The sequence below is a fragment of the Corvus hawaiiensis genome, chromosome 8, assembly GCF_020740725.1.
Source record: "Corvus hawaiiensis isolate bCorHaw1 chromosome 8, bCorHaw1.pri.cur, whole genome shotgun sequence".
In the NCBI taxonomy this organism is placed as follows: Eukaryota; Metazoa; Chordata; class Aves; order Passeriformes; family Corvidae; genus Corvus; species Corvus hawaiiensis.
The window spans coordinates 15763746-15782450 of record NC_063220.1 but is presented as its reverse complement, the minus strand read 5'-3'; the positions used below and the strand labels follow the sequence as shown (position 1 = coordinate 15782450).

At 41.0% G+C, this 18705-nt stretch overlaps 2 protein-coding genes across 9 annotated transcripts in view; one reads left to right on the top strand and one right to left on the bottom strand.

Annotated features, from left to right (window-relative positions):
* BLNK (B cell linker) overlaps nucleotides 1–18705 on the bottom strand; it is a 94914-nt gene that overhangs the window by 30158 nt on the left and 46051 nt on the right. For 7 of the 8 annotated variants that reach the window (XM_048310453.1, XM_048310454.1, XM_048310450.1 and 4 more), the window contains one exon: nucleotides 275–340. In XM_048310453.1, the coding sequence (XP_048166410.1) occupies nucleotides 275–340 (66 nt within the window). Of the gene's footprint in view, nucleotides 1–274; nucleotides 341–14040; nucleotides 14407–18705 lie in introns of those variants that run through there. The other variant, XM_048310456.1, reaches the window with a different exon arrangement.
* Nucleotides 14384–18705, top strand: part of DNTT (DNA nucleotidylexotransferase) — a 164406-nt gene continuing 160084 nt past the window's right edge. Inside the window, exon 1 of the mRNA XM_048310461.1 lies at nucleotides 14384–14610. The gene's annotated coding sequence lies outside the window, so the exon portion shown is untranslated. The remainder of the gene's footprint in view (nucleotides 14611–18705) is intronic.

Sequence of the window (18705 nt, the reverse complement as noted above, 5' to 3'; positions counted from 1 at the left end):
GAACATTCAAGAAAAAGGCTCTTCACTCATACTGTTTTTTTTCAAGGCTACAAACACAACCTACCATTGGACTCCAGTTCTGCAACTACTTTATGAAAGTCTTAATACTGATGACAATTCTGTACATTGCAGTCTGAACCAAAGCTCTTTACACACACTGAAGTATGTCCCTCTGGAATGACATGGTCCCATCATCAAAGTACTGCACACCACTGTGCTCATAATCCAAACTTCCCCACATTGATAAAACTAGGGATTGACATTGCAAACTTACTTTTTGAATTTGTTTATTATCCCACTTTCATTTTTCTTGATGTCATGCACCATCTTTTGAAGCTTCCTGTAAGATATTAAACAAAGCCAGCATTAAATTACCAAGTGGTTGAACAGCCATTAATATAAATTAAGAAAAATATGCTTAATATATCTTCAATAAGTAGTTTAATTGTTAAATCATTTGTGCATGAAGTTTTCCCCCCTTTTTAAGAGCTCTTTAGCATTATTTGTGTTATCTTTCTTCTTAATACAATTATGTACAATATAAACAATCAATTTAAGAGTAAGTGCATCAGGAAAAAATAAATCGTTGCCTAAATTAATAGTTTAGAATATTTAAATGTTAACATTTTATCTAGAACTGACTTCACAATACTGCACAGCTATAATGAGAATGTCCTCTGATTTCTTAAATATAAGGAGAATCATGGACAAATAATTCACAAGCACATCTTTAATTCCTGCTGGATACTCAAACTATTAATTTACAGCAAAATGATATAGTGCTAATATAAAGAAATGAATTATTTATAGTTGTGAGAAACAGGTATACAACAAAATGCTCCAAAATTTCCAACAACAATGTACTACATCTGTAACCAGATACATGAAATCTGAGGTGAAAAGCTCAGAAGAACTTCTGCTTTTCTGTTGTATTTGTTGGAGTTTTTTTCCTAACAGATTCAGCTTCTGGTTCTGCTTGAAACATCACAAATAGCCATCATCTGCAGTTTGCTGTTTCTGTGTTGTGCCCCAGCTGGCACCTGGCAGTGTCTATAAATGAAAAGTAATGAGGAATGAAAAGAATGAGAGGAGATCTAAATGGTTTAGTTCTAGTTTGGGGAGCATGGTTGTCTGCAAGTGCTTGTATTTCTTTCAGAAAGGCTTGCCAGACTTCAATTAGGGATGCATGTCAGCATCAGTTAATTTCTTTTGTTGTTTGTCGGAGATAGGACTCAAACACCACCACCACCAAAAACCTAATAGTAGATTTCTATCTGAATATTGCTTATTGCTCATCACTGACATTAATACATCTTTACATTAGCAAAATTATGGCTTTATTTTGAGAAAAGGTGGGCTTTTTTCACATTACTGGCTTTATTCTATATTGTCACTTAGTTGCTAAAAAAATCATCACACATGAATGCAAATAAAATCCACCACAAAATTGATAAGCACAGGTACCTGAATTAGTTGGCTTTTCATTTGATCATATTTAGGTGAATTGATTAGAGTGTCATGGGAGTTCCATGAGCCTTGAATATGGCTATCATTTAAAAGATCATTTTATTACATATTTCTATTTAAAAAGGTGCATTTAAATTAGAGTTAATCACATGCACTGGTGCTATTATGATATTTTTTTCCATGCAGAAGGACTGAAATCAGAACATTCCCATTTTTTGCAGAGTCAAATTTCTTAAAAATCTGTCTTTCTTATTCCTTATTCTTTTTATGGAGGCATTTAGATTTCTAATTACAACTTTGATAAATTAGGGAGTACCTAATATGTGTTTGTGCAAATTTTTTCAGTCTTTAAAGTTACACAGCTCTTACAGGAGTTGTTAGAACACTTGTTTGTTGCCCCTGGAGAAATTATTTTGCCTGAAGCATGTGAGAGTAAGCAGATAACCAGTTCACTAAGTGGGAAGTGTAGGAAGTCATCAAGCACAGCTGATCTCCAGTTCAAGTGGAATCCCCTTTGACCCATAGAGTTGAATGGGCTGCAAAAACCAGTCTGTCCAGTTAGCTGGAGGCTGAAATTTCTTGAGGTGCCAGGCCATATAAAAGACAACAACTGAAAAGTTTTACAAAGACCTGTCTGTCTGATTTGTGATCTTAGAGAGAGAGAAGAAAAAAATGAGTCAGATAGAAAAGTCTATGGCAAGAGGGTTCTCTGAATCTTAAGGGACTCAACCCCGAGCCCAAAGGCCATTCCAGAGCGATGAGAGAAGTGAAGCACAGAAGGGCATTTATACACCTAAAGTTTTGACTGAATCTACATATCTGACTAGCACTAAAATACTTGTATGGCTCTCAAATATTTGAGATTATACTCCAAGTAAACAGGTTTGTTGTGAGAGGACCTTACCAGAGCAGCAGTCCCGAGAGTACCCAGGAAATGGGGGCTCCCATGGCCCAGCGTAGGCAGCCCTTGTGTCAGGTATGTAACTACAACCCTCTTTCTTCACAACACACCTGAGTCAGGACCTCATTACCAACTAATGTTTATTCTCTAGTGTTCTCTTGGGATGAGCAGATACTAGAAATACTCAAGGACCTCCATCAGCTAGTACTCTAAATGAAAATTATGAGTAATGCTTGTCTTACATTGCACTGCATATAATTAAAGATAATCAAGAGGTAAAACTTAAAGTTGCTTCTTTAACTACAAGCTCCAACTCTTCATTAAACCTGCTTGGGATCTTTTTATGCAAAATCAGGTCTGCAGATAAAGGTGCAGTCTGTGTTACTGCTAATCTTTGAAAACACGTTTCAGCAATAGATATTTTGAGATACAGTGTAATTGTAACTGGTATAGACTGGATGGGACCCTTTGATCAGGATCTCATAGCACACAGAATAGATTTTCGAAGCTCTGCAGGTAGTAAGTTTGGAAATCTAGGCTGTAGGTGCTTCTAAAAAGTTTCATGTTTCTTACAAATACATTAGAAATTCTACATGTTGGAAGGAATAACAAAAAAAGACAAACCTAAAATAAAACAGTTTTTAGCCCTGCGTTGCTATTTTTCATATCTTACCAATTTGAAACTCCAGTAATTCAGAATTACCAGATCTGTTGAAAAAGGGGTCACTAGCTGTGAAACAGATGTGAAGAAAGGTGGACAGTTTTACTGTTGTAAATACCATACATCGTGAAAAAAGGATTTGCTGTGTATTTGCACCTTGCTGCACTCAAGGACTGGCAGAGCTGCCTTGAGATAAAACAAAATGAAACAAACCCACCCTCTCTTTGATCCGGTCACAGCTCAGCTTATGAGGAACATGGGATGATGAAGGGAGGATGATGAGTAGACCTGGCCTGTGACACATCCCTGCCTTCAAACATCACCTGGAAGCCTTCGGCTCTTTTGCATACAGTCCTTCCTACAAAAGCTTTCCAAAGGTAAAATCATTTTTAATGAGAAAAATGAAGAAGAATAAAGTGCGTAACACGTTTTCAACTCGGATGTGAGATGAGGTACAGAGTCCCCAGACTTGAGAAAGAGAAGTCTGTCTTAATTTCAGACAGATTTGCGTAGTATGGAATTCTCCAAACATTTAAACTAGTTTTTGAGAAATTATATTTATGGGTATTAAAATCTGTGAAGACATTTACCAATATGTATTGTGTAATATGTGTGTTATGGCTCGGAGCAGCCAGCATGAGTGGCTCCCCAGTGGTCATGACCTGTCCCTGCTCCTGGAAACAGGGAGGGATCTCCCATGTGCATGAGCAGCACAGTTCACCCCCTTGTGCACAGTGAATCCAGTACTTTGCACTTTCAGCGCACACATTGCTTGTCAGTGTTTTATCTGTACAGCTGCCTCTGTCACATGGGAGTGACAGCCCATAGCAAGAGAATTTTGCAGGGTCCCTGAGTAGGCAGAGGGACACAATTGCTTCAGGGCGTCTGGCTGTGAGCACTTGCACCTGAGAGGGGTCCTGCTATTGTTTTTGGAAACAGGGCTGACTGCAGCATCAGTGGGGAGTGGTAGCAAAACAGAAACTAATTTTAAATGATTTACAGGAAATTTTCTCTATTACAAGCGTACCTATTTCTGTTTATCTGGGGGATGAGAATTATACCTTCTTAAATTTCTGGTGTTTACCGGACTGTCTGAATTATCTGTTTTGCCTCTTGAAAAATCCCCATCTGTACTCACAAACCAGTTTCTTTAGTTAAAGAAGAGCAGAATTTTGAACATGATATATTCACATGTTTGCTAGGGCAGCTTTGCAAGCAATATTGACACATTCACCATTAAGGGACCCGTATGTTCCTTCTCCTCCTCCTAACATCAGTTAGATCTTTAACTGATGAAGTTGAATTGGTTTTAAAATAGTAAAATAATTTAAAAAATAAACACACTAAGTCAGCCAATTTGCATGCCAATTGCAGTTCTTACACATTTTTGGGTACATCTGTTTCTCACTGACAGGACAACCTGTAGTTCTGTGCCTAGAGAGTCACATTTTCTGAAGATTACTACATCCATTCGCTTAAAGTAAAACTGTGGGTAGGTGCAGCACTCACTTTTGTCTTAAGAAAGGCAGATCACATTTAAACAAAAAATTGTTGTTTCTCAGAGTTTTTGTTTGTTTGGGTTCTTTTTCAGGCAAATTTAAATACTTGGCATTAGAAACCTAGAATGGGATTTAGTAAGTGCAAATTCAGACTTGAAACAAAAAATGTCCAAAAATACCCACTTGCCTCAGCTATAAAGTTTTACAGGAAAGAACCACAAAACATAAAGCAAGGATGAGTATAATGGAATTTGGAGAATAAAAGCTAAGTTATTAGAAGATAAAAACCAAAACTCAAAGAGCAGAAAATTAAAAATTACTACAGCTACCTCTGTTAATTAAAAAAACCCCCACATTAAAATATGAAACTAAAGAAAGAACAGCAAGTCCAGACTCCTCCTTTATGGCTTCTCACAGCACAATTATTCCACCACCTTCTCCCCAGCTGGTCTTTGTTTTGTGTTTCTATTATCCTTCAGTTTTATAAACAGCTATGCAGGTGACCAACTTAAGAAAGAAAGTTATTGTTTCTGGGAAAAGGGGAAGACTCCTGCTTCCTTTTGAGGAGGGGAACCTGCTTACCTAGAAGGAGATTTGCAAAAGTACCACTTGAGATTTTGAAAAGCATGAAGCTCTTATGTTGAAATATCTTCTCAAACTGAAGTAACAAACTAGAAAAGTACCACCTTTTCTATGCCAGGCTTCCATGAAAGCAATGCTCCTGACATGGTCTTTGTGGAAGAACACGGATTTTGATGAACTGGGAGAGTGTCTTCCTAAGATGTATTCTCATATTACTTGTCAGTTTAGTGCCTCAAAGACAGTGAAATTAAATGTTATAAAACAACTCTATCTCCTTCCACCTCCCTTCTAATTCCTCGGTAGACAGCAAAAAGAAATACCAAGTACAGAAAGCATCTAATTCCTCATTAGACCTCCTTCAGGTGCTTCAGATCTCCACATGCACACACCCTTATATCATATGCTACCTGGAACAGCAAGAGTGGGAGTTTGCAAGGAAATGCCAGGTGGAATCAGCCACCTGGGTCAGAGTTGGTGTTTTCAGTGGCTGTGATATGTGAAAAATGCATAAAAATGTGTAAGAGAGACAGCTGAATCCTTGAGGTGCAGTCAGATAAACCACCTCAGTAGCTACTGGTCCAAGGTAGGGCCTTACAACCCCTCATCCACTCTGGGGTCTTATCCACCTCCTGCAATGGCTTTCATGATGGGAGAAGAGGAAGTTTAGAGCTGGAGGTGGTAACCTGTGACACCAAACCATCCATTCAAGGCACTGAGCCTTTGATCTTTATCTGTAAAGCTATCTCAAAGCTGTGAAGAAAAGTTCAAAGAGGTTTGCTTATCAGAAGAAGTCAATTACAGCTACCTATCTGAGAGGAAGAAGGAACAAGGAATTGTTTTCTCCCGTGTTTGGGAGATGCACAAGGGGAAATGACAATAGTTTATAGTAATTTTGACAAGACTGTTGATTTTTTAAAAAGTCTCAAAAACATCCTATTCTGCTCACTTTTGAATCATCCACTATTTTGCCTAAAGGCAAACCCCATAGTTAGAGCAGGTGTGTGTTTACATGGTACACACAGAAGCACAGAAAGGCTAATTGATTCTATTTTTCATCTTCATATGCCCTTTACGTAATCTTTACAAAAATGCTGACAGTCCTCCTTGTACTGGTAAGTACTAATATTCACTGAGTAAATAAAAAAGTAGCATGTAAAGGGATAATACATCCTTGACAGAAATCATTCCTAACATGAAAGTAAACAGTGTAAGTACTTTGAGGTGATTGAGAGTTCTGCATATTGAAAGAACCCATTCTAAGCATTTGAATTTATCTGGAAACAAACAAACAAACACACACACACACACACTTCAAGGTTTGGACACCTCTTCCCTCTTATCCAGATTGCTCTTCCCTTTATCCCAACTGAATACTAGTGATACCATAAGGATTACAGAAAATAATTACATATTATGATATGTAAGTGAATTACATGTCACTTTTTGACATAAAAGGTAGAGGATATTTTCTGTTCTGTAACTGACCTGTGCTCTGTTTTGAGCCTTTTTTTTTTTTTTTTTGGTACCAGCTCTCTGGATAAGTTAATGAACCAAAAAACCACACACAGAAGCCGCATTCACAAGAGTTACTCCACTTTTCTGAAAGGTTTTCAAGCAGTAGGAGGAAGATCAGCACATTAGGCTACTCTAAAATACAGTTCCAGTTAAAACTGAGTGCTGTACCTCCCTGAAGGATTAGTTCCGTACAGCCTGATTGCTCAAGGAGAGCAAGCGCAGAAATTTAAAAGAATTTAAGGGGCTTTTATGTTTCAACAAGAAAACGAAACAGAAAGTCATTGCAGGGAAATGAATAAAGACAGGATCTGGTATGGACCCAGAAAATTACCACTAACAAACACTGCTGTACTTGGGCTGAAAGTGTTCTTGTTCAAGCAACAGAAGCATACCCATCATAGATGTGGGGTGGCACTGACAGGGACCTAATGGAGGTTACTCACGTATCAGTTTTGTTTTGTTCTGAAGCCTATCAAATTCTGTTAAAACTCTTGAGAAATTCCCTAGTTGGTCCCTATGTCACTTTAATGGAGCCCACATGGGCTGCCATTGAAAGGGGAAATTCCGTTCTTCTCTGTCCTCGATGCTTCCCCAGTTATGATGAATCACGGGACTTCCAGCTGGGAAACGAACTTCTTTTTTCTTTTGCCAATTTAGATAGCAGCAGGATCAGATCCAGCTTTGTCACGTGGTCATTGAAACCCTAGTGCCAGTGAGAGGGCAGAGAGGGGCAGGGTGAGCAGGGGCATTGGGAGGGTGGAAGAAGGGATCTGCTCTTTTGTCTGCAACTCAGACTTATGCTAAAATAAACTGGCAGTGTAGCTACAGCTTCAGTAGCGCTTTGTTGCCTCTGTGCTTCTGGCAGAGATGCCTACAGCATCCATATTTTAAGACAGGAAGGAGAAACTTAGCCACATGGTATAGCCTCTGGTAGTAATAGCCTACTTCAGCCGGTTTCCCCTTGAATTAAGCTTGAAAAACATATACTCATGTTTTTCATATTATTGCCTCAGGATACATTATTTCAATTCTTTCTAAGTATTTACTGGGTAGTAATTTATGTTGAGGTCATAAACTTGCAGCATTGCACATTTGGCTTTGCTAATGTCTGGAAAATTAACTTGTTCAAAATGTATATACTAGCAGATTAGGATAAAGATGCTAACAGAATTTTCAAGCTTCTGTTACTCCTCAGTAATTTATTATGGCTAACACAAACCAAACATATTTACATAGTATGAACAGTTTACCAAAAAATCTAAGATGATGCCCTAGAGCCAAATGGGAAAATACTGTCCCTTTCAGCCATTGCTACCCATCAATTTTTCAATTCTCCTGTCTGTTGAGCATATAAACTAATACGTTTTTCCAGTGCAACAATTTATGATTGTCATATGTGCCTTCCAAATGCAAAGTATCTATCATGTTTTAATGTCCTGTGCAGTACATAGGTTTTGAATGATTCTGTAAAATACAAAACTCTTCTGTTCTGGAATCAACATATCACTGGGTACTTCATATAATCATATTATGATTTAATATCTAGCACTCTACACAGCTGTATGGGGTACATTTATAAACTAATGGTAAAAAATGGTTGCCAAGTTTGCCAGAATGTTGGGGGTTTTTTTCCCCACGGCTATGAAAATTAATTTATTGGGTTATTTGCTTGGCTATTGATAATTTATTATTTTACTAAAAAAGAACTCCAAAAACCCCAAGTCATTAGATCAAATCTAAATTACTCCCTTCTGCTGAATAACTGACAGTCACAGGCCAAGGAGAGTGTCATTTGTGTTTGCTATGGTTGACAAATGCTCCTACTCTGGACAGCTATTTTGGCAGAGCTACAATGTCACTACAAGACCTTATTTTATTTGGAACAGTGTCCATATGAAACAGTGGTAGAATATGCCATGCCAATGACTGAACAATTTTGCTAGCATAAGTAGAATGAAGCTATAGGTACTATATAAGCATAGCTGATCTTGTGAACAGATCACACTTTACACTGCTGTCTACCTGCAGAGATTAAAGCAGGGCATCTCTTGATAGTTTCAATATTATACTGCATCATTTTGTCCAAATTGCCATATTCTTGTTTAAAACACATGTAGATCACAGTCACACTTAAACATACTTTTCTATAAACAGCATTATAGGCAGGAAATTCTGTGTGAGAATAAATCCTATGTGGTGATTTAGTTTGGGTTTTTTTTTTTTTCCTCCCTTCAGCTTGTGAGTGGGCTTTTGTTTTTTTGGGTTTTTTTTTGTCCTGTAAAAATTAGCTTGTTTCAGGTTTGGTTTTGTTGGTTGGTTGGTTTTTTAGCTTGGAGATCAATCCAGGCAGGATGACACAGCTGGAAAGAAGAAAGGAAGCCTTAAAGGGATTGGTAGAATGAAATGGTTGTGCAGGGAGAAGGGAATAAAGAAGGACAAATACAGATGGGACAGAGACTATGCTGTGCTGAAGGAAGGTCAGAGGGAGAAGCAAGAGGATTTGGCTGGAGAAGTAACACTGAGTGAAACAATGGATTTTTGCAGTGGTATTTGGGGAAGTTTGCATTTCCTATCTCATTCCATTCCAAAGTCCAGAGATGAGAGGGATTCATGAACTGTTTAAGCTGACAGAAAACTAGAGGAAAACAGAGATTATAAAACCTTATCCTTCCATCAAAATCCTGTGCTTTGTACGGCAAACAGGACCTAACAATCCTACAGAAAAATCTTTTTGTTTGTGCTCATCAGCACAGCTAATGTAGCTGGTGACCTCCTTTCCCCATGCCTGTAAAATTCAACTTTGAAGACTGCAAATCACTGAACTGTGATTTCATGTGACCTTATGCTCAGCCTACATTTTGGTGGGCTAAAACACGGGTGTGCCACAAAAGCTGCTGTCACCACAGAGTGATACTGCACAGTGGAAAGTTGTCAGGAGACACTGGAAGCTGAGACAGGAGGTGGCTGTGGGTGGCAATGGGTGGTGTTCCAGAAGACCTTCACAGCTGTTACGTCCTTAGGGCAGATTAGACTTTTGCTAGAATGAGGAGAACACCAGAGCAGGTAGAAGAGCAGAAGTGAGGCTGAGAGAATTGGGATTGTTCAGCTTAGGAAAGGCAAAGCTCTGAGGTGACCTTATTGCAGCCTTTTAGTATCTGAAACAAGATAGTATCTGTCTACAAGAAAACTGGAGAGGAACTGATTACAAGGGTATGCGGTAACAGGACAAGAGGGAATGGCATCAAACAGAGTGGTTTGGATATTAAGATGAAATTCTTTACTGTGAAGGTGGTGAGGTACTGGAACAGGCTGGCTTGAGAACTTGTGGCTGTCCTATCCCTGGGAGCGTTCAAGGTCAGGTTGGATGGGGTTTTGAACAACCTGATCTAGTGGAAGGTCTCCCTGCCCATGGCAGACAGATGGGATCAGGATGGTCCCCTTCAACCCAAACCACTGAATGATTCTATCATTTGCATAGCCTTTCCTCTGGACTCTATGTCTAATAAGAGGTTGAGATGTTGAAGTTGGATGTGGGCTTTGATGTTCAATTCTGTCATGGGGAGCATTTTCTAGGTTACTTTGAAACTCCAGTTTATTTCTTGCTTGAGTTTATTTTTGTTCTTATGTCCTGTTCAAGTTCCTTGAGGCAGAAAACTAAGTTAAAATTTGCCTTGAAAAACCAGATTAAGTTTTTAAATCTGTTTGCTATTTGCTACCACTAAGAGGAATTAGCAGAACTACTATAATAAAATATTTTCTTACAGTGCAAAACTAATATTCAGATATTCCCCAATCATTTTCTCCAAAAGTAAATGCTCACTATGGTAAAGCATCCTATACATAGGAGGTGTCAGTTTACAGCTAAATATCATTTCACTCCCAAATGAATTAATTTTCTACTATACGCTTTCAAAAAGAAACAGTGTCAGAAGATCCTCTGTTAAAAAAAGGCCTAGCAGTTACAGCCAAGCTATCAGTAGAAAATTAGTGAAGACCATAAACACCTCCAAGTTTGACAGACAACTAACAGACATTCAGGCCTTAAGGAAACCTGTCTTGATTTTCATAGAATTAGGACTTAAACCCCTCTTTGTAACAAGGGCTACTAATACAAAATCCTGCAAAAAAACCCAGACACACTTGTTCAACCTGAGAAAAGTAAATTGCCAGCTTATTTCCACTTCCTTTTAAATGGGCATTATGCTTGGAGATTAATGATTTTAAGCCTTTGTTTTTGTTGGGGGCAGAGACAGACAGCTGGAAATTAATGAAGTCATCTGAAATTAACATGAAACTGTTCTCTTGGAAAAGGCTGTTTGCAATCTGGAATTTGCTGGCTGCGTGACCTTAGGCAAGTGAAAGCATGTGGCACACTTTGGTTTGTGCCACGGTTTACCCGTCACTGCAGCAGTGATGATGCCTTTGGAAAGGACTTTGTGCTGAGCAGCTGAAGCCAGCTATAGGCAGAGGGTCATCATTAAGGTTTGTGGTCATAATAAAAACATGCAGCAGGTCTGAAGAGATGTTGTGACACAGTCACATATAGTAGCTAGAAATTATCTAAATACCAGGAATCATAGGCTTATAGTCTAGGGAAGATAAACCACAAAAGTCTGCAAGGTTAGTGCAGATTTTTCTTTGAGCTGCCAACTTCCCATTACCCATGCTGTCTACTGCCCCTGATCATGAGTGCATCTATTTCTGTATGTTTGCAGCACAATTTTTGTCCCCTGAAGTTCAGTCTGAAATCCAGGCACACTAGAGCTTGCCATAGCAGCATGGCTATTGCTCATGTATTCACTCCACACTTTGGGAAATGATTCAAAGTACCAAATTATTTGTATGCACCACAGATCAGTTTCTCTCACAATAAATAACCAAGGCTTTGAATTAATTTTTCTTGACTATAAGGAAGAAGGTAGAACACACAATGTACTCGGAAGCAATATTTGTATTATACTGTGCATGCCTTATAAGAAATGATATATAAAAATTAATACTGGAATTCCATGAAATTCCAGCATTCCTGTCCAACTATTACTGAAGTTAGTTGAGTGGCTTAACTGCAAACAATGTACATACCACAACATGTTAGGCAGACAGGCATATAAGAACACTTATAGCTCTTATTATTGCAATAGACTTAACAAATGGATCATGTCAAGAATTCAGGTCCGACATAAGATTTGCTAATGCAACAAAAACCTAGGTCTGGTAGGCTCAGCTATACCCATGGAGAATAGTTGAGCTTAGCAAAACCACATAATATCTAGTTTTTCAGGTCTACACTTAAAAAAATTAAAAGATCCACTCTCAGACAGTGACTCAACAGTAGTGCTTTTTAAACTTTTGCTGCTACAAAGCAGAATTTTTAAGGAAGCTGTCTTTAAAAACGCAAACTATAATTCCTTCAATTGAAACTATGTTTGGCGGGAACATTTCTTGGCATTGCATCTTAGCATATGAAGAAAAGTATGTTTTTTACATAACCACTTAGATCATGTAAGATTCAGTAAACTCTGAACCACCTATGTGTGTTCCATGCAGACAGATGTGGAAGTCAACTGGTCATAGAGCATGAGGAGGTGCCCAGCTGTTTCAAAGAAGGAGGAAAATAACATACCGCCATGTTATGCTGATCTCTTCCTGTATTTGCACATCTCTCTTGGATTTATCCTGTGAATATCTACTCATGGAAAGTTCTGCCTTAAGGTTTTAAGATTCTGATACCATAGTAAGATTTTGTCGTCAAATATCCAGGTTTCTAAGGAGTATTTTGACATGCTCAAATTGAAGCATGTGAGTCCACTGAGCATGGTGAGAATGCTCACACACTTGAGAAATGTGTTTTCAGACATTCCCTGCACAACTAGGCTGAACTGGCCGTGAGCAGGAGAGAAAAAGTAACTTGTAATATTTCAGGTTAATACAGGAAAGCAGAGCTAACTTCTTTCTCTTCTCTATTTTACAACAGTATTAAAACCTCAGACTAGATGGAGAGTGTCATCCATGTGAAGATGCAGCAGAGGTGTGGCGCTGCCTTTCAGGTTTAGGGCTTTTGAATCAGTTCACCAAAAAGTTGTGGGTCGTTATAACCCTCACATATAGACCCACTTTGGATACTTTAAAGTAATTCTGCTTTAATTGTTTGCAAAAGTGCAGAAGATTAATCCCAGCTACAATTTTATGACAGCAGAGAGTGTGTACTTTATTTTTTATGTACCAGTAATGCATGGAATCAAGCTTTCCATCTTGTTTCTGAACTTGTTATTTAAAGATAGTTAGTTTAGACCAACACTGAGCTCTGGCACCACTGAAACCAGTTTAGACTACTTAAGGTGGTAAATTGCAGACAATGAGGAAATTCTCTGTGTTCTTTCCCCTGTCTATTGAGCCTTCCACAGAGTTCTTGCCTGGGCTTAGGATGCTTAGAAAGCCTGCTAGGCTTTTATTAGGTCTGCCTGGCTGAGGAGCGTAAGTGTCACTGCAGCTCTGCAAGTACACACACCCTGCAACAATATTTCAACAGTATGGAAAGAGTAGATATCAATAAACTGCATTCCATCAAAATGAGCTTTACAAGGAATTATTCCAGTTGGCATGAAGGTTTCTGGGGAGAGAGAGAGAGACTTGAGAAAGGTCTATAAATTAGTATTGAGTGCCTAAATATGAATTATTTTAGGAAAAAATATTTTCCAGTATTTCATTCTTATTTTTCAGGGGAAGAAAAAAATTCCATGTTACTTTAAATTGAAACAGAACTTCTTTTAACTATTCAGAAATACAAAAAGTCATAATGAAAGAGCCTTGAGATGCCAATTGTACCAGCACACCAATAGAGACACACTAAAAATACTTCAGTAACGGCCAGCTTCTGCTTTTTTCCTCTCAAGCCCTGTATTTAACATTGTTCTCCTTCACTTAGGAACATTTCCCGTTTTCCAGTTCCCTCTATTCCACCAGTTCTTTCGAAGATTAGGAAATATTACAGAACTTAACTGCAAAAGCCATCTTCGTAGGACATTAAAGCATTAAGCAATTAATTAAGTTTTTCTAATTTGCATAAGACTCATACATCATAATGAGTCACACACTATTTCCTTACAGCTTTGAAAGAGACTTTGAAAACACTCCTCTTTGCGCTGCACATGAAGCCGACACACATTTTGCTTTGAAATCAGTGTCCTGTTATCCACTCCAGACCCGTGTTTACTTCCCGCACTTCCCTGCAGCGCCCTGGCCACCGGTAATAACTCCGTTTTACTCTAAAACTTCTGCCAACTTCCTCGTGCCTCGGCGCCTCCCAAGCCCCCCGCACGCCGCTGCAGGAAGGGGCTCGTCCCCCCGCTGCGTTCCCGCAGCAGCCCCCGCGCGGCTCCGTTCCCGGAGGAGACCGGGAGCGGACCAGCCCCTACCTGAACTTCTCCCCGGCCGGCACCGTCAGCTTGTTGAGTTTGTCCATGCCCGTGAGCGCTGCCCCGCAGGACACGCTGCCCTCGGCCCGGCACCTGCCGGCGCCGCCGCTTCCCCGGGCCGGGCTCTCCCTCCGTCGGGTCCCGCCGCGGCCGTGCCGCGCTACCGGAGCCTCTCCCCGTCCCGCCCGCAGGCACCGGCGGAGGAGGGACCCGGGGCTCGGCGCGGCCCCGCCCCGCCCGCGGCGCGCACAGGTGGCTGCGGAGCCGGGAGCCGAGGAGGAGCCTTTGGGAATGGGGGGCGAGGGCTCGCCGATCCACCGATCCAGCCCTCCGCCTGGAGCTGCCGGAGCACTGCCGGGCCGCGCTGGCCGGGGAGCTGCGGAGCGGCGCGGGCGGCCCGGCTGCGCAGCGGGCGGATGCGGACGAGCTCAGCAGGCCGTGCCGGGGCCGGTGACCCGCTCGCTGTCACCTGCTCAGCTCAGGTGACTTTGCCGGCTGCGGGGAGAGATGAAGGCGCCTGATTCCCCTTCCCCTTCCCGCTCCTCTACACTTCTGGTGAATTTGTGCCAGGTGGGAATATGCTGTGTGGGAACTTTTCCTTTCCCGAGGTTCCCCAGCAAAAGCAAGAGAAAACCATTACCTTATCCCCATTCTTTTGAATGTAACTGTAAAGAAAAAAAAGTTTCTTACCCTAATTCTTAAACTAAGGCAGGAGAAAACCCTGATCCTTCCAGAGACACAGCAAAGCTGTTCCCACCCAAGATGCAGGCAGCTGTGTTTTATGGCTCTGATATCTCTAAGCCTGGGGTTTTTTGCTAGTCTTGAGCTCAACCATATTTTCCTCTTTAAAGATGAACTTTGGAGACAGCCAGTTGCTTCTGAGGGACAATGTAGGCAATTGTTCCCATCCAGCCTTTATCCTGAAGGGCTGATTCATTTGAATTCTGCACCTTTGGAGGATGGTGCTTGTTGCTCCCCTTCTGTATCTTTGGCCTCTCTGCATCTTAGTTTATAAGCTAAGGCTGTTCTAGGGAAGAAACCTAGTAGTTATTTTTTTAAAAATTGTACAGCTGCATCATTTTAATATGTTTTGATAAGTACAATACGTTTTGAGAACACACAAAGCTATTTCTTGGTGAGATTCTCATTGGCACTTGGCTAGGTTTACGCATGGAATTGTCCTCCCCAGATTGTACTGACTGAAGTTTTATCTTGTGAAACTGAAGGAGCAAAACAGACTTTCCTGGTTAGTGCAGGTGGCTCTCGGGAAATAGCCTGCCATGAGATTTTTGTCTTTGGTAGTATCATTCTGATCTTGGCAGGCAGGTGCTTTTGGTCTCTGAGCTTTCAGCATAGAAATCACTTGATATTTTAATACAGTATTTTTCTAGGCTGGGCTGATAGCGTACAAATTGCTTTTTTGGGGTATCTTATAAAGTTTGCAGGCTTTAAGGAATAATATAATGTTGAATGTCATGTAATACACAACTGGAATTCCACATTGCATTGTATCTGGTTGTGGACCAGTCAACTTTGCAATTTTACTCCCTGAAAGTTATTTTGAAAAATTAATTTTGAATTAAAAATTCACACTCTGACAATGTGAAGAAGTGGGTATGAATAAATTGCTGTGTCACTTTCCCTTTTGCTTATATAATCTTCCCACTTATCTGAACACATACCAGAATAAGAGATTTGCTCAGTAGGCTCCTGCAGTGGTTTCCCTTACACAACAACTGCCTCTTGCCTGGCTATCACAGAAAGCCTGGGCTGTTTTCCTTTGGGATCTTTGGTGGTAGCCTGTCATCTGCAATATTGTGCTGGTTTCGCCTTGTTTCTTCCTGACTCAACCAAAGCTACAGGTTTAAAGCTCTGCAGTGCCCAGTGCAGAGGCTGCCTCGCCTGTCCTTGCAGTGCTGTGACCTCCCTGGTCCCAGGAAGGGGCGGCTGCTGATGTGTCATGCTCAGGGCAGTCCCTGAGTCCCGTGCACTCAGGGCTTGGTGACAGTTTGACTCACACAGGATTTCTCATCCCGGTCATCTGCCGGGATTTCTCATCCCGGTCATCTGCTGGCCCCTGTGTTTCTGTGGCTGTGCAGTGACATGGACTGGGGAAGGAGTTCACTGCAAGCAATCTAGCAAAAAGTAAAAAAATTAGGGGGTTTTAACTGCATCAGTTCTTTGATTTGATTTGGTGTACATATGTTTGTGAGGGTGCAGCACAGGGTGAGCAGAATAGGGCGTGTGACTGCTTACATTGGTACAGCTGCCAAGAAGTTACTCCTAAGAAAGTCTTCATTACACAAGGCTTGTTCACGAGATTTTGTGGCACTCAGTTAGCTCTTTCTGTTCTGCCTCCAAGTCAGTCTATCTGGCCATTTGCCCCAGTGCTGAGAAGGCTGGTTTGGGTGCAACAACATAAGAAAACCACTAGAGAAAAACCTTAAAAAAGAAGGGCATAGCCAAGCCCCTCCAAACAGCCCTAGGCCTCTCCTTTTTGCCCAGCAGGTATTTTCAGAATTTGAGCTTCTGGCCCATATTGGGACTGATCCTGTCTGTGGTCAAGTGGACTTGTACAGCCCATATGGACAGGGACACATCACAGTGTCCAGCTAGCTGTGTGGCCCTGCAGACCTGCACCAGCGACAGGGCAAGGAGCAGGAGTTTCTCCATCTCTCCAGCCTTACTCATCACCCCAAAACAGTGTCTCTGGGGGTCCAGGCTGGAGGTGGGGGCAGGGCCTGACTGACCTTCCTTCCTCTTTGGGAGCCCTGGGAGAGCCTGGAGGTGGTGGTAGGTTTGAGCCATGCAGCAAACATAATGTCATGCTATTTTTGTGGTTGTAACCCCAGCAACTCTCCCTCTTTGACATAATAAGCTCATTTGGATAAGGCAAAAGAGGAACTGGGATTTGTTTTACCATGTGGGTGGCATCTTGACCGTAGTGGTGGTTAACACGAAACTCTCCTGCCCAGCCACAAGGGCTGTTTTAGATAGATGGGGATTTATTTCCAGGGATGCCTGTGTCACCTCCCTGCTCCCTGGCACATCTGTAGCCAGTGGGGATTGTGCTGCTGCCAACTGAGACATGGCCTTGAAGCCTGGGCCAACCTGCACTGCCCAGCTGAAGGATAGGGCCCTGGGGTGTGGGGCATAATGCTGTCCCAGAAGAATGTATCTTGAAGTCTTGGATGAGGCATTTTGCAGAGGTGTTCCCACAATACTGGTTCTCTGGAGCAACATCACTCAAGTCTTTTACCTAAATTGTATTTTATTATCTAATGTTTTAAGAACCCACATCCACACAGACTCTGTCACTTTTGTGATTATGTAGATAAGCACTAACTTTATTTTCCTGTATATGGCTGCAAAAGATAGGGGATGAATTCCTGGCACTGTTACCTAAAACAAGTAATGCAGGATTTGCCAGTAAATTCCCTTGGCTGGATGGCTTACAGAATATATATGCATTCTATTTAAATTTTTGATGCTCAAAATGCCATTGTGATTTTGAGAAAGGCCTTCTAAATGCTTGGATAGATTTTCTAAATGCCTTTTTCTGTTGCAACATAATTTTCTCTTCACTGCAAGTGTTGTGGCTCAGTCTGCGTTGGTCTCTCTCATCCTCTCCCAATATGACTGCATAATTCTCCATTTATGCTCATAAATAGAAGGATTTTTAAAAGCAACTTCTTTATCTTGTATGTTCAGAAATAAAACCTGTTTTTTATCCCCTCTGCTATTTTCTGCTTTTTATTTCCCACCAGCTCTTTCCTTCCACATGCTGCCTCATTCTGGTGGCATGTTCTGGTTTCTGTTTCAGAGCTGTGAGGCCATTGAGGCATGGCCAAAACCAGACTTGCTGAAACAAACTCTGTCACAAAGACTGTGAGCATCCTGTCTTCCTTTGGTCAAAATTTGCTGTGAATTGCCAGGTATTTCCTGTTTCAAGGCTCCAGTTCTCTGTATCCTATTGTTAGGATAATTTTTGATTTGACTTTGAATTTCTGAGTAGATAAAAAACTCCTGTAGCACAGAAACAAAAAATCAGATGACTTGTCTAAAGCATTTTAGTTCTTGGTAAATGATGTCCCTAGATCAGAACAAGCATCTTCATACAGAGCCAATTGTAGAGAAATCATTAGGCAAAATCCAGAGTTTGGCTGCTATCACTGACAAGACTGATGTATTTTCTTGCCCGAAGGTTTATCTCTGACTCCTTTGATGACTACCTTTTCTTATTTCCACTGAAATTAATGCTTTCTAGTTTAACACCTTCTAGTACATGGTTTGTATGATGATTTTGGGTTTGTCAGGGGTTCCTGCTGTAGCTACTGAATTTAAACGTAATATATCAGCTGTGCATATCTTCCTTTAAGATTCATAAGTTTTGATGCTAACACTTTTTTATGGAGACCATTTTTGCCATTGTCTTAATGCAGTTTACCGGTTATGAGTGTGTTTAGTCTAGGGAACCGAGGGGCCCGTTTGAGTTCCTGATCTGGGTTGGTGCCTGAAGCCACATCCTGACTGCAGGTGGGCTGAGGCTCAGTGGTGCAGCAGCATCTACCTATAGCCTCCTCTGCATGGCAAGAAACCCTAGGAACGTGTCCCAGGTAGGAGCTGTGGCACACAGGAGAGATGGGCAATCAAGCTGCAGGAAAG